General features: G+C 42.8%; 1 protein-coding gene across 1 annotated transcript in view; it reads right to left on the reverse strand.

Annotated features, from left to right (window-relative positions):
* Positions 1-9595, reverse strand: part of ARHGAP29 (Rho GTPase activating protein 29) — a 53401-nt gene extending 43806 nt beyond the window's left edge. Inside the window, 2 exon segments of the mRNA XM_037404132.1 lie at positions 6364-6709; positions 9483-9595. Of these exon segments, the coding sequence (XP_037260029.1) occupies positions 6364-6625 (262 nt within the window). The 5' untranslated portion in view covers positions 6626-6709; positions 9483-9595.
* Positions 9596-16409: the final 6814 nt, after the last annotated feature.

Consider the following 16409-nt stretch of genomic DNA (forward strand, 5'->3'; position numbering starts at 1 on the left):
CCATCAATTCAGCTGTTAGTAGGGAAGAAAAACCTGTAATTTCTGCAGCAGCGCCTTCATAAATTGCTCCTTCCAGCTGCCTGACACTGGCCCCAGCCTGGTTTAGTCCTGGCTTCCCTGCTACTATGGCTCACGTCACTTCTGCCAACTCTGCTATGGGAACAGCAATATCCAAAGCAGCAAATACAAATTGTCAGAATTCACCTCTTAACACCTTATTTGACTCAGCAAGAGGATGAGCAATGTTATTACAGGCTAATACATTTAAAACATGCAGTTAGTTCCTTGTGGACCAAGCCTGAGTAGAGCTACAAAGCACAAAAAGGGTTGTATTTTAATAGCAAGTTACAGAATTATTCTTCAGGTATTACAAGTATGTAACACTTCAGTAGATCCTGGAAGTTATTAACATTAAAATTCTACTCCAGACTATCTGTCAACATCCTCAAATGTTGTGATTTCTATAATAGGATTTATTATCTACTAGACAGTTTGTTTTCCCCTTTTTTTGTGCTATGTGGAATAAAAGAAACAATGCGCTATGCTTTAAATGAATTCCTCTGCCTTTTTCCAAGGGTTCTTGAAGGTCATTTAATCAATTCACAAGCAGATTGTTTACACATTTGGTAATCACTACGTTCTCACGGTCCCTGGAAGTCAGCTGCCCTGACAGCATTTTACTTTCCCTTCTCCCATAAAGGTTTTTTATTTAGGACAGAAAATACTATCAAGAGAAAACCTGCATCACCTTCCACAAAAAAAGAAATCAGTCCAACTGCCCTCAAAAAAACCAACTACAGCACCCCCACCCCCAAAACATTCCTTCCAGAGACTGTTGAAAAGCAAGACAAACACTATCAGATCCTTGTTTAGAGCAGTTTGCCACCTATCAGGCGTTTGTACGATGAGGTGTCATTAGACAGGTAAATACATCCAGTTTAAGGTGTATCAAAGACAGCACCTTTCATTGAGAGACATCAAAATGGGAATAAAGAACAAACAGCAAAATTATACTTCGCATTATAAATTATCATAATTTCAATCTGTAATCTTCACTGCAATAGTTAATGAACTTCAGATTTCCCTAGCAAAACAGGGCAAACTGACTTCAAAAAATACTACCTCAAAAAAAGGACAGTAATATTTTACCCTGTAAGAAAATAAAGAAATAGAAGTCAAATGCTAAAAATACTACAATGTGTTAATCATACTGAAAATATGGACGGTACTAAAAAAGCACATATTATCAGGCCTGGAAGGGCTAAAGAGAAATCATTCATCTTTGACCCTTGGGCACTATATTCAGTAGAGAGCTTCTGGCTTTTAGCATAGCATGCAATTAATACCAGTCTTCAAGGTGCTAGAACAATGTTTTGAAGTCACTGCAGATTACAAGTTCCTTATTTTGAGGAAACTATTTAACCTGACACACCTTTAAAATTGTCTCACTGGGCTGAATATCTTATCCTTCAAAAATAAGGACCTGATACGTTTCAAGTTAGGCAGCATTCCTGATCCTTTTGAAAGTATTGGTGCTACTATAAAGAGGATGAAAACATTCATGACCAGGCCATCCAGCTTCACCAGTATTTTTACCTCTGCTTTAGTTTAAAATAAAGGAAAAAAAAAAAAAATATGGTCTCAAACTCTAGGAATCCAGACAGCAAAATCTGATCCTCAAGGACAAATCTACAATGAAAGGTAAGAACTTCATCTTGCTATTCCGTTTTCTACAATACCTGGAAAAAAGTGTGTATCAACATTTAAGAATAAGCTACAATTAACATTAGTTGAAGATAAGATGAACTTGAGGAAAAGAGGTTTTGCTCATGAAAAGGATGCAGAATTACCCACATGAAGCACACAATATCACACTTTGAAGACTACTTCAAAGTTTGTGATAAAGCAAGCAATAATTCCAAAATATATGCTAAAGTACAGTCAAGAAGCTTATATATTAAAATATAATTACTCCTGCACTTTTAAACCACATGCAAATTTTACCCTTACAGCTATTCATAATGTAACACAATTTTTCCCACAGTCCCAAGGGCAAACCTTACAGTATGAAGCATACATTACATTCCTTAAAAAATAACAAATAGCAGATGACACAAAACTAGTAGCTAACTATGTTCAAACCAGAGAAACAGGAATGTTTCCCTCATCTCTGATGTGAAACAAGTAAAAGCTACTATTTACTGTTTAAACGTGAAACACTGAGTAAAAATACCTTCTAATTAGGAACTCAGATCATGTCTTAAATATTCTTCTGTATGGTCCTTTTAAACCTGAGTAAATGAATCTGATTTGAGCAAAGACCACACAGTGGCACCATTTGCTTAAAGCAACAGTGGAATTTATTATATGCCGTAACAGCACACGGATTGTGTCACCAATCTCATACATAGATACCTATTTTCTTCAATAGGGTCTCAACTTTGCATATCTATGCAATAAGCAATAGTTTTTTTGAACTGATGAATTCTCTAATAGAAGAGGTGGCTAGGTGGCTCCTGCACGGTTTGTCCACAAGAGTGGCTTACGTGCTTTCTATACAATTTCTATGAGGTATAGGCATTCTTACCTTTTGAAAAGATAGGACAGTATATAGCAGTTGCCCCCTATCTCCTGTCCTCCAGGAGGCCATATTGTGCATGTGGAAGTCACCCAGCCTCAAAATTCAACAGTGCTTACTTGTAGACCCATTAAACCCCTGCTTTGGAACAAGAATTAACCTCTTCTAGTTACAGGATTTACCTTAAGTATGCCTCACACGCTTTAAATACTTCTGAATTTTCAATACTACTGCCAGGCTGTTAAGCCCTCAGCAAGTCTCTGTGGGAGGCAAAGAACTTCTCAGACCCCAAAACATTTTCTACCATGGAATCTACTTCTGGAGTGCCACTACCTCTGAAGATCACAGATCGATCCAGCCTTTAGATTGTACTTCACTGCATGTCCTAGTTTTCCAAGAGGAGTGCAAGCTGAAGGCAACAATTAATCTCACACTCTCAACCTATAGCTAAAAAGTTATTACTGGAACGCAAAACACAGACAAAACTCACCACCTTTCAAGCCACTATGTCTTAATAGTTTGTACTTCAGGTGTACATTAAAAGAGAAATAACAACTAAACCCAAGTTACATGAAGAGTACAGAATGCCATCAAAAAAGCTGAAAACTGAAATGAACAGTCTTAAGAGTAGCACAGATTGCAGGCAATGATCTGAGTCTTCGAGGTATTAATTCAACATACAGTCTCAAGTATGGGCTTCCAGGCAGAGATTTCTGAGAAACTGTTTTAATTTTCTTCTTATCAGAAAGGTGATTGACTTATTTTCAGTCTTCTCAACGTATTTCAATTATCTCTGACCTCAGAAAGTACAAACGCTACAAATGAAGATGACCTTTCAGTCATCAAAAAGATGATGATAATGCAACGATCCTCACTAATATCAGCCATATGATACAATTCTACTCATCTGGAAATTTAACTGAAAACTGTACCAGGAGACTGTTGCGCTAACTCTGCATTTCAACCCCTACAAGTTCAGCCTGTCATCAAGTAGAATTAAATAAAAAATTTCTTGCGAAACAGCACTACATTCATTGATGTGGGTTCAAAAAATGCTCAGACCTCTTCTTTAACGAGGACATTGATAAAGTATCTTGATCTTATGCCTCAAGTTGGATTGCCAATAACTGATAGTTATATCCAGTGAGCACAATGCCTACATTCAAAAGGGAATTTAAAAAAACACAGCAAGAACTGAAGTGTATGGAACAGATGTTTTTTCATTCCACACAAGAGGCAACTGCAGCTCCCTCATGTCCAAACAGCTGACAAACCTTTCATCTCTGCAGTTATATTCAGAGGGTTTTTTGTTTGTGGGTCTGGAGTGGGCTGTTTGGGGGGTGGGTTGGGAGGTGGGTGGAGGGTGGAGATGTTTTGGGGTTTTTATGTGAAGTATCATTAAGAAACAAGTTTCTTACTTGGTGCCAAGCAAGGAGATCCCAAGTGTTTTAGATTTTAGTTTATACAACATTGTTAGGTGAGAGTCTGAAAATAACGTTACAATCCTGGGTTTACCTTTACTGAAAAGTTGTAGCCAAAATTTATTCAGCATTATGACAATGAGACTACTGTAAGAAATTAAATTATATTAGTATAAGTAAAGCAAAGAGCAATAGCCTTTAAGTCTACAGAAAACCAGTTATATAACACTGCCCTTAAAAGAGATCTCAGCTTATTTTTCGGGTTACATATTGACTTGCATTGGTACTGCACAAAACACAGTCTATAAGGCAAAGGCACTTACAATCTAGTTTAGACATGAATACAGGTTACAATCCAAAACAGCTTAGATTTTTCATCCAAGATAGTATCACTACATCAGGAGAATGTGAAGTGAACTGTAGGTGAGTAACTGTTAGGCTCTTCCAAGGCAGCTCAGATAAGAACAGCAGGGAATATAACCATCGGTACAAAATGCACGGCACGCACCCACTGGAACCAGCCTACCTACTGATGCAGACCCCAGCAGCAGACTGGCCAGCCCTGGCTAAAAGGGAGCTGTGTGTCGAGACTGAAGCCACTGTGCACACAAAGGGAGTTTAGACAGGTCTGCCAAAGCAGCAATACGACGACTAACAGTAGATGTAGAAGCTGAGGGAATAGTGGTCAGAAGCTGAAAGACCTACAGCAGGCTCTAGGAACATTTGCCAGGCAAATACAACAGCTCACTGCCGCAAGCCCACTGCACCACTTAAATTTGCCACCTCTGAATTGCTTGTAGATATACGCAACGTATACGCATCAAAATTATTTTTTGTAGCTACTAGCTAAATTCATTTTTAGTTCTCATTTCATAAACTTCAGAGCAAAGTTTTACTATTCAATAAAATCTACATCAAGTTAATAGATAAATGCTGTCCAAAAAGGAAAGAATTGATTTCCTATCCCTGCAATTGATTCCACCTTGGAATAATTCATATAACTAATTTCAGGATGGGGGTACTCTACAAGCATTACAAGCCAGAATTTTACATGGAAGAAATCCGCCCAATCACTTTAGTAAGTTTTCGTTAATTTTTGGTCAGACAACTGTAAACACTTCCAAAGACAAATAAGATGGAAAAAAGCAATCCAAACTATGCAGCTTCTAGGAGGTTGTCTCCATCCAGCAGCAAGCAAGTCCAATATCACAGAATTCACTATATTATGAGACACTTTTGCGGACAGAGGTAAAAAAAGAACACTCCCAACTGTGGAAAACAAACATCTCTCCTTTATAAATTAACAATCTTTTAAATGAACAACACTGTTTCACCAATTAATTCCATAACATAGCATAAAACAAGATGACAATTCCTATCTTTCATATTAGTTTTTCAGATCTTCTGAGTCCAAAGTTTTAAACTGAACCTTAATTAACAACTGCTGCGTAGCAAACTGCAACACTTCATTATTTTGATAGTCCCTTCCTACAGGATGCCCATTTCAGTGTTAGTAGGCACCAGACATCCCACCTCGCAAGCAACTCTGCTTATCTTGTGTGCTCAGGAAAACCACTATGGACACAAAGTGATCACTAGTCTGAAATTATTGTTCTGTTAAAATCTGCTCACACCTTTTGGCCGAGGTATTTCAGCTGTGTGCAGACTCACCTGAAACACAAATGCTCAGCCCTCAGGCCATCTTGTACGTAACTGCTCTGGATGTCATTTCAGCTATTAACACTGTAATTCTACATTTCTGTAGAAATATAATAAAAAGCTTTCCTGCTGATGACCAAAAATGGACTAATACATTTCCCTAAAGGAGCAGCAACACACAATAACATACACTCCCCATAAGCAAGAAAATTTGCAGTTTCCACCTGCTGGCAGAAGATGGTAAACACTTACCTCGTAGAGGAAGAAAGTGCTACGAGTTACAATTTACCTTAAAACTCAAACTGCTGGCATATAAGACTTTCAAAAACCAAACCAAAACAGCCTAGAAGACTCAAACATACCCAAAATATTAACAGAATTCTTTGGAATTATAAAAAACATTCAGGTGGTTAAAAACGAATTAGGGGATGGTCTCACCAGCTTCTAGCAGCGGCCTAGAAGTCTGCTAAAAGCCTATTTTCCCTTGTTATGATTATGAAACAGATTGCACAGTGTTCTGATGAGGAAATAGAGAACCCAAACTACCACCATTTCCCGTCATCATCACGCTGGGGGAGGGGAAGGGGGAAGAAAGGGAGGATAAAGGGGGAAGGTAAAGGGCAAGGGCGAATAACCACAGTAAAGGCATATGAATGGAGTTGTGACAATTTCAGAAAGTCTAAGAATTAAGAACAACTGACACACCTTCTGAAAGAATGGCTTCCTTCAAATAGAGTAGCACATCTGCAAATTTTCTGACATCATTCACCAGTTGCATGATGTATTCCGGATCCACAACAGGATTATCATAGCAGTCAGAGTTGGAGCTAATGCTGCTCAGAGAGCTGCTCTTGGTGCTGCGCCCCATTCCCCAATTTCCTGAATTAGAGATGGTGAAGAAGTTGGAGGTAGACAGTCGGGCTAATCCCAAACCACGCTTGTTACTTCCACCGTTCTGTCGCAACATCCCAGCAGCCGCTGTGCTTATAGAGCTCTCACGGTTAACACTCAGTGTTGCTTACTGTCCATTTGACAAGCCAAAGATGAAACCCTTAAAAATTAAGGGGAGAGAAGGAGATGGAAGAGAAAGAAAAAAGCTCATTAATGTAGAAATACACATTATGTAATACTTTTGTACTGACATGATCCAAAACTTCTTTTGAGATGATACTGCTTTACATTACAATGCTTAACTGAAGTATTATAAAGGTTTTTGACTATTTGAAGTTATTTAAATTCGTACAGCAGATACAGTGTGCATAAAAATCAATGGTATGCAGAAATAATTTCAAAAGCTAATTACGATGCACACTCATTTCATGAGAAAAGCTTCTTCCCTGAATATTTATTCTGGAAGCTTAAGAAACATGTTTTTTTACATTTACCTCGAGACTTGCTCTTTACCATTAGATGTACTACGACTGAATACAACTGCAAAAACACTTGATGTGATATAGACCATAAGCAATATCCCTGCTCGCATCAACCACCAAGCTCTGTTCGCATCCTGTCTCTTAAGATAATAGACAGCCTTGATCTGATAGGATGAATTTTCTTTGTGTAGATTGTGCCGAGCAAGAAACTGTGGCTTTTCACAGTTTGTCTCAGAAAGGAAAACATCCTGAAAGAACTTATATGGGCTTTTTCAGCCTGCTATTTTTTAATATGGAAGGCAATCAAAAGAAAGACATAGAAAAGTGAAAAGATTTAAAAATATTTTAGAATCAAAGTTCATCTGCAAGTCTCAGTGCAGTTATCTTGAAGGGTGTTGCTCTGCTTTAGTACACCTTAAAAGTCCCACCACAGAAATGCACAGATTTGGGGGAGATGATACTGGTATAACTAAGCAACTACCTGCATTCCTTTCGTTCAGAGAAAAAAAAAAAAAAAAAAAAAAAAGAATGCTACTGCAGACTTCCCCATGTCAGGTTAAGCGATTCATTTCAAAGCAGCAAACTCCAGGTGGCAGAGTCAGGTATGGTTCCAGCAGCTCACACAATGCCTGCTATTATTCTCTCAACACCAGGAGAAATTCTCGATGTTTACACTATATGGTCAACACTACAGGGAAAAAAACCCCGAAGTGGAACGTGACAGCTAAAAAGTTAACTGGGGTTGCAGACATATCTGCAGCAAAATCCCAAATTCGACTATTTTTAGCAAAAAATAAAAGTTATTACTTCTAAACTAAAAACGCAGGCTGAAACAGGTTATCTTGCATATGTTTGCAATTTTTTAGACCAACTGAAGATGTAGAACCTTTAACATCATAAACACTCCCGCTATGTATTTCAACAGGCTTTGTTCTAATGCACTTCAATTATTTTTCCATTATTGCTGCTTTATTTCACTTTGCAATTTAAAAATATCTGAGGAAACGTGGTCACAGCAGTTGTTTTTGTAATTAATCTGGCAGGGCTTCCCGAGACTGTGCTGGGGGAGGGGGAAGAAAACTTCAGAATTTAACGCAAATTAACTGCTTTAATTTCTGTTTACTGTTTAAAGTCAGTACCTATAAGAGCACACATGAGACCATATAAATATTGCAGATAACTAAGCAATTCCAAACACCTCAAATAGACTGAAGTGAGGTTTACATTAAACATAATGTTTAAGTAAGTTTCTTCTGTTCCCACATGTAATTCTCATGGCTACAAAGCTACTTTGCAGTTCCGCCTTGCAATTACAGCAAAAACAGCCACATAACCCTCTCTCCTTTTAACAAGCGTGATATCTATTTATATCGGGACGGAGATTTTCATATTATTTAAAAGGCATGCCTCTTTTAAGTCTGGCCAGCTTCAGAATCAATTCTAAGCAGCACGATGTGTTAGACCTGTTCCCGTAGCAAGTCCGCACTTCTCATGCCACCTTTAGAACCACTGCATTTATTTATTTATTTATTTTTAAATTCAGATGAGCAACAAAGAGCACCCTAATACCACCGCTTTGAAAACTACCGAAGTTACGCCAAAGGGTTCCGAATGGGGGAAATCTGGAGAGAAGCCTTTACTGCAAAGCGCCAGCAGAAGCAGGGCTGCAGCTCGGCACAAGCACCTTTCCCTCGCAAGGATTAACCCTTCCGCCCGCGGGGGCGGGGGGCTCCCTCACAGCACACATGCCTTTCATTACTGGGACGTGTTTCATATTTCTTCAGGAGACTCTGGCTTCCAAAACGAGAAGCGTCCACCAGCTTTTCTATAACCGCCTCCAGACTCCTCTGGTTAAGAGCGAGCCATTGCCAGTCCCGACAGAAAAAGGAAAAAAAAAAAGTAAAAGCGCCAGATATTCCAGAAATTTGCTCTCCCAGCACAATTTCCCCGGCGGGGCGGGGGGAGAAGACGCTCCCGAAGGGGCCACGTCTCTCGGCCGCCGCCAGCCCCGTGGCCGCGGGCAGGGCCGCTCCCGTACACCCCAGGCAGGGGTCGGGGCCCCGCCCTGCCCCCGCCGCGCATTCCCGCCGCCGCCCGGCCTCCGCCGCCGCGCTCCCCACGGCCGCCCGGCGCGGCAGGTAGCGGGCAGAGGCCGCGGGGGCGCCACCGGGAGACCGCGTGAGGGGCGGGGCGGGCCCGCCGCCGCCCGGTACCGCTCCGCCGAGCCCGCCGGCCGCTGAGGTGTGCCCGGAGGGGCGACGCCCGCACCGGGGCCCCGACGGGCGCGGGAAGGGGGCGCCTGGCCCTCCGGCTGCCCCCGCTCCCCCGTCCGCTCGCGGCCGCCCTGCCCCGCGCTCACTCGCGGCTCCTCCCGGCGGCAACAGGCGACGCCCCCTCCCCCCCGCCTCGCCCGCCGCGGCGCGTCCCAGCTCCGCCAGCGACAGCCCTTACCGGAGCGCGGCGACCGAGCGCAGGCAGCAGCCGGGCCGCCGCGGGCCCTCCGCACACCCGGCCCGCTGCCCATGGAGCGCCCTCCCCACCGCGCGGACCGCGCCGCCGCCCCCAGGGTCGCCGCCGCTCCCGGCACCGCCCCCCCACGGCCGGGGGCCGCCGTTGGCCGGCCGCGCGCCGCTGGGCGGGGCTCTGCGCGGGGCCCGCCCCCCTCCCGCCCCCCTCCCGCGGCACCGGGGCAGCGCGGCCGCTCGCACGGTGCGGGGCGGGGACGCGGCCCGGCGGGATCGGGCCGATGGGCCGCACGGTGGCCGGCGGGACGCGGGCAGGCGGATCCGCCCTCCCGCAGCCACCCGGCGGGGGGCTCCGCACGGCCGCGGTGCCGCCGCCTCAGCGCCAGGCGCAGCCCGCGCCGCCGCCGGGAGGGGTCTGGGCACCGCCGGGCGCGCTGCGGGACAGGGGCCGCACAGGGGCGGCTGGCGCCCGCAAAACAGGCTCCAGCGGCCCGGCAAAGTCCGAACTGCGGCTGCGGCGTGTGCGGCGGATGGGGTTTGCTCTCAAGGGATTTTCCCAGCGAGAAACAAAGGCTGCGGCCGCGGGGAGAGCGCGTTCCGCGCGGAGCCCCCCACCCTGCGCCTGCGGGCAGCCTGCGCCCCGCTGCAGCTCCCGGCGCGGCCACGGGCGGGGGAGAGCCCGCAGACACGCGTGCCTGGCCGCTAGCGCTCGGCTCGCCTTTCTCTCTGGGTGAGCCCTGTTGGCCACCTCGGGACAGCGAGCGCCGTGACCAACCCGGAACGCAGCAGGGTCAGACTGCACCCCCGGGAGGGGAGCGGGGCAGCTGCCCAGGCAGCCCAAGGTCTGGCGTAATTTAGCTTCTGAGTTCAGTTGCAAGAGCACATATATGCGCTTTTGTCTGGTTAAGAAGGAAAAGAAGTTGGAAAAGCAGAAATTTGCAGCATCGTACAGAAACTCCAACAGTTCCCAGCAGCATCAGGACCTTTAGACCTCTGCACAGACATTTGTATATCAGCTCAGCTACTGGTGGCAGCAGCGCTTTTTCCAGAGGCAGGAACTATGAACCCACACACTATTCCTCAACTAATAAAAGGCCATTTCAATTCAGCAATCTTAGACCTGATGCACAAGCCCTGGACTGGGACATGCTTTCAATGACATATCAAAGCCCCCAACCAACATATGCTTCTTAGCCCAGTCCCTCCACCCTGGCAGTTTCAGGCTTTACACCTTGAAATTCCCCATCCTTGCTCCAATCTCCTTCCCCAGGCACTCCAGCACACTACCCATTCAGGATTCTGTGTCAGAATACCAGCCGTTTCCTTGGTCCTTTCTTCCTTTCCATACCTGCCGTAATTTCTTCTATTGAAGAATTTTATTCCGTTTCTTTTGGAATTTATAGAGCCTGAAACTAAGCAACTAAACTAAAACAAGTTGTGACATTACTTATCTCTACTGTCAATGTTAAGCACTGTTCAGTAACTTCACCTTAAAAAAAATCCTAAATAAAATGTGATGTAAATTTAGAAATCTGGTAAACGTCATAAATTCTTCAAGCCTCCTAAGTATGGAGAAAAGCAAACAAAGAAAACAATGCCCTGAGATTCAGAAAGATTTTGATCATTCAGGTAATTGGTCCAGCAGATGTCAAAATCAGGCCAGAGCAAACAATTGTAAACTAATTTAACGTGAAAGCAAGGAACTAAGGTAGGGAATGTGAGTTAAATAGTACAATCAACAATCACATCATCAGAAAAAGTATTAAAGGTTTATTGTGGGAAAAGTCATTGAAACCATTAGGTAAGTGTCCAACAACAATAAAAAAGATAAACAAGCAATTCCACCTATACTTATCAATAGATAGAATACAAAGCAATGGATACTATTTGGTCTGCCAAACCTTTGTTAGAAAGCAAAGCACACACCTACAGCAGACTCTCTCTTCCTTACAGATACTCTTTTTGAAAACAGAAGTGACTTTATCTTGCCATAATTACACCATTCCTAGGCACTTTTTAGAAAAGGCAAGGAATAATGAACTCGGCTGTTCTGAGTATATACCCAGCTCTAGTCCTTTCACTGTTTCTGAAGTAGACATACATTTTGTCATGCTTCAGCCCCTCTGTGTGTTAGTCTTCTCTCTCCCATCTTGGCTCCCACATAAGCTAACGTGTCCATACAAGAATTCAGCAAATTTATTTTGGTGAATCATTTATTTGAAAAAAAAAATTTAAAAAATCAGTTCCAGAGGTCAAACTGAAAGCGACAAAAAATAGAAATGCTAGGATTACATGTTTTTATGCTTCTGGAATATTTTGTTTCAGGCACTTTTGATTTAAAACATAAAAGTGTTCTACATTGTGGGAGGCCTAGCTTCAAACATCTTTTGAAAAAAGGATTTGAGCCCACATCTGCCACATTATGTGAATGTTAAGTTTTGGGGTTTCCTCAAAGTAAAACAAACAATCGTTCCTTTTTCATTTTAGTTGTTTAGAGCTTTTTTCCTCCCCATTTTCAGTTTGGCTGCCAAATTGAATACAGAGTCCTCTGGATTCCCCCTGAATCAAGACTAGCACAAAACAGCTGCAACCGTGTCCCAGACTGTAGTGTCGACTACCTCCTAAATTGCCTTGGAAAATATTATGTGAAAGAGAAATGGAAATAACAGATCTACATTCAAGAAAATACGGCTTGCACAAAAGCCACGTGTACATCACAGCTTGCAACTTTTGCCGGAGTAGATAACTGGAAGGAGGATTAAAGGTCTGACAGCTACTGTATGTTGGTCATCCTTTGCTAGTCTACAGGGCTAATGCCCCCTTTCAGCCAAGTATAACCTACAGCATCACTAATGCGGGCTTCAGAGAAGCAACAGAAGTTGAGCAGATGAAAGGTTGTTAAAGTTACCTTTGTAGTCACCCTTCTTCTGCACTTCATTCAACTATCATAGTTTGCTTGGAGTGAACATTCAGTTTGTTCTATGAACAGTAATTACGCAAATAGTGAAGATCAGGGCAATAAAAATAGTACAGTGTCTCAACAATGTATTCTTCAAAAAGAGACACCAAAATAGAATTTGTTTTCATTAAATATGCTGAATTTTCCTGTGAGCAGCCATTGAAATCTCAAAGTCATTAAGAGCCACTTGTGTGATTCTTTTAACAGGTGGTTTTTTTCCTATCGAGCATATGTACACAGTGGAACAAAAACTATAGCACATCTCTTTAAAAAAACCCACAAACCCGAACAAAACCAACAATCAAAAAAACAATCTATGGAGTAAACTCCAACTACCTGCTTCTCCCTTCTTAGTGTCGAACAGTACTTTACTCACACAAGAGTCCCTTTGAAATCCAAGGAAAAGCCTGCCTAACAAAAGCTGCTCTACACTGCAGCTTCCAAGCACTGTTAAGAAAAGAAACACTTCTAGGTAAGAGCATTAATGTAACTACAACCGGGAAAGTCACATTTGTTAAGAAATTAGTTTCAAAATACTGTCTTTATACTAAGTATCTGCAGAGATGCTAAATATTCTAGACTAGTTGTAAGACACAAATTATGAGTATACAGCTTACTGCAAGCAATAAGAGTTCAATACAGAGCTGGATATTTGTTACTCCTGTTAATGCCAAGTCAGCAAGGGAAGCAACAGCTGAGAAGGGAACCCAATTCCAGCCACACACAGAGCATCACTGTAAATAATGGTAAACAAATCACTTAGGCAACTTGGTAGAAGTTTCTACCTTCTGTTTACATTCCAGCGAGCAGATTCTGCTCTCAAGAGGTATTTACATAAACCATTTCTTTCCAAGAATCTTATATACAGGCTCCTGCAAAAAGGCCAACATCACTGGTATATCAGAAAACAATTCAAGACACAGCTCCTGTTAAAAGAAATAATGTGACATTTTTGGTAAAAGAAAACCCTGCCCACAAACACATTTTAAGTTTTAATGAACAGTCAATGAGGAACAGCTAGAAGTCAAACCTGAAAATAATTTGTATAACGTCTGAGAGAACTCAAAATTGTTACCCCAGCCCCATTGCATCTACTGCTGGTTTATAAAAGATTTTTTTTTTTTCTCCCATGAGATCTCCATTTTGGTTTTAATAAATGCCACCCACCTACCTGAGAACCCATCAAGATATCCAGATTCATATATGCACTTCCTAGAACATCCTACATTTCAGCCAGTGCAACAAATGCCCTTAAGGGAGCTACGTGGGTGAAACTGCAGCAGCCACTATGAACTGGAATGAACCTGCAGAGCCAACTGATAGAGACATGCAGACATGCTCTCCTGCAGACGTGCTTCTTACCCAGGGATCAGCCATCTTTCTCTTCTCAGTCCTGATCTTCAAGGCAGACCACAAAACACTTCAGAAGATGAGCAAAGGAAATGAAGTTCATAGCTTCAGCAGGTTTAGAAAACATATTTTTTGTTTTATGGCTCATTACAATTCACCCCCGAGATAATCCCTCCATGCTTTTCTATAGGAGTTAATCACTTTTTCACCATTATTCCCTGTTTTTTTCCTCTCAGATGATCTAGCTGATATTTAGCCTAATGCAGAGCAGTTATTCTCAGTTATTTTCAAACCCGATGCCCCAAAACTTGTTGGCTTTTTCTTTTCAGTTATATCAACTGATCTAATTTAAACCTTTTTCCCTGGTCTTTCCTCTGTTTATATAACATCCTGCCCTGCTCAGGATGAGCTACATACCATTATAAAGTATTCCTCAAAAATGGTGCAAGGCTAGAAGTGTGATGTGAGAAATGCAACTGGACACAGAACAACTCCATTTGCTAATTCTCCAGGGAAAAGGATTGCCACTGGCACGGGCAGCACCCCATTTCCTAACATTTAACAAGCAGTTTCTTAAAAAACTTCCACCTTAACTAGCAATTGCCAGGGAGGACAGTGGGTGGTGAGGAATGAGAGGAAAGACTGCATGAAGGAAACAACTTCCAGAACCTTCGCAGCTTGCCAAACACACTATTAACCAACAGTAATTACGGCACAGCGACCTGCTGCTTTGGGAGCCAGGAGGCCTGAAGCTAACCACCCTGGCTCTGTTAGCCCCACCTGCTGTACCGGTACCAGCTGGATTTAAGGGAGAGAAAGCCCAACAATTAAAGGTTAGCAGAGAAACAGGCTGTTTCTACAGGGAACAGGAGGTTTGGCTGGGAACTGCTTGTAGGTGGTATCTTGCCAAAGGCTGTCAGCCAGGCGGCTGTTGGTTTGATGTGCTCTGGGTAGCAGGGTTACCGCCTGCCAGCTGAGAGAGAGGTGGTAAGCAAAGCTGTCAGTGCTGGATTTGCCTTGCAGGAGAAGGGGGTTGTGATGTAGCTTCTGTTGGCTTTGTGTTTTGAATTAAGGGTTGGAAGTAGATTATAAGATACAGAGACAATGTTACCCGGGTTCTGAAAGTCTTCAGGATGCTGAGCCTGCAGGGTGCTGTGGGGCCTCCTCCTGTCGCTGGGTTTCTTTCTGGCTGCTCTGTAGCATGCCAAAATCCTTCTGAAAGTGCTGAGGATTGCTGCTTTCAGCTGTAAAGCAAAAGTTCCTTTATAAGTTCTTGATAGTTTTTAGTAGCTTAAGTGTTTGATACATCAGATGAAAACCAACCAAACAAAAAATACTGTGAGTAGAAACTTTTCCTTCTCCTATTTGCATAATTATTAACACAACAGTAAGTCAATTCAAGTGTAGCAAACAAAACCCCGAAACCTCCACAGTTTCATAACTATTGTCAGAGAAAAATGGAGTGTAAGTTAAAAATACTTCTTTGCCAGAGAGAACAGTGTATTTCAGGCTAGGAGAGCAGGTAAGGTCCTTAAGTACCAATCAAAGGCACTACGTGTGATTAAGTGGTTTCTACTTCCAGATCTATGCTTTTGCTTCGTCCTTCCTTCTCCTGCCTCTGATGTTGTGGCATGATTGTCCAAGTCTGGTCCTTACAAAAAGATCCAGATTAAAAGAACCCTGTGGTTAAAGGTCTTCCAGTTCACTGGGATCATTTTGCCAAGCAGGCAAATATGGCTTGCCTCAGCGCTGGCGAACCTAAGCCTAATGGTTTGCGATGGGGTAGGGAGCTGCGATCTCACAACCTGCTTTAGGTGAAGCTGGAATAGTTTTTCTCATTGTGGCTCAGGGCTTTCTGTGCTAGTCTCACAGACTCTATTTGGCTTCCATGTGCAGTTTTGTTGCCAGGGTTCATATTTTTATGTTGGAGCCTAGACAAATAAAAGAGACTCGGCTAAAGATTAGCACGGTTGATACTTCAGCTGTTACAGTTTGTGCAGGAAGAAACTGTTGCATATTCAGGTTTTATGCCAACATACCTGTTTCAGATACAATGATGTATATTTTCTGTCAGGGTTTTTTTCCCCCCACCTCTGGAAGGCAAAAAAAAAAAAAAAGTTAAACCAAAACTATTCCTAGTTGTTCGCAACTATATAGGCAAAACCCCCTGCCTTATACTGCACTCATTAACAAGATATGCTATTCTCAGTATAGGTATCTTCATAAGAGTGTAAGTGAGCCCTGTTTAATGGTATGTAGTGTAATCAAGAGTAAAGATTGCTGATACCTGCTAGTAAAGACAATTGAGGCGATCATGGTGAATGTGAAGCATAGTGACTATGTTAAAGAGTATATCTGAACTGCTGCTAGGGGACTGCTCAGATACAACGGAGGAAAAGGTGATGAACTACGTTCCTCTATGCATGACTAATGGTCAGTATTTGGTATGTCAGGACCAAAAAGGACTCATTCTCATTGTAACAGAGCAAGCTATCCTTTACCCTTACTATAGTTCATAGATAATTAAGCTGTATGCTGAAGCAGATCTATCTGATTATTCTGCTTTCTAACTATAGAGGCAGCATTTGACCATAATGCTACCAA

The sequence above is a fragment of the Falco rusticolus genome, chromosome 11 (genome assembly GCF_015220075.1).
Source record: "Falco rusticolus isolate bFalRus1 chromosome 11, bFalRus1.pri, whole genome shotgun sequence".
Lineage (NCBI taxonomy): Eukaryota > Metazoa > Chordata > Aves > Falconiformes > Falconidae > Falco > Falco rusticolus.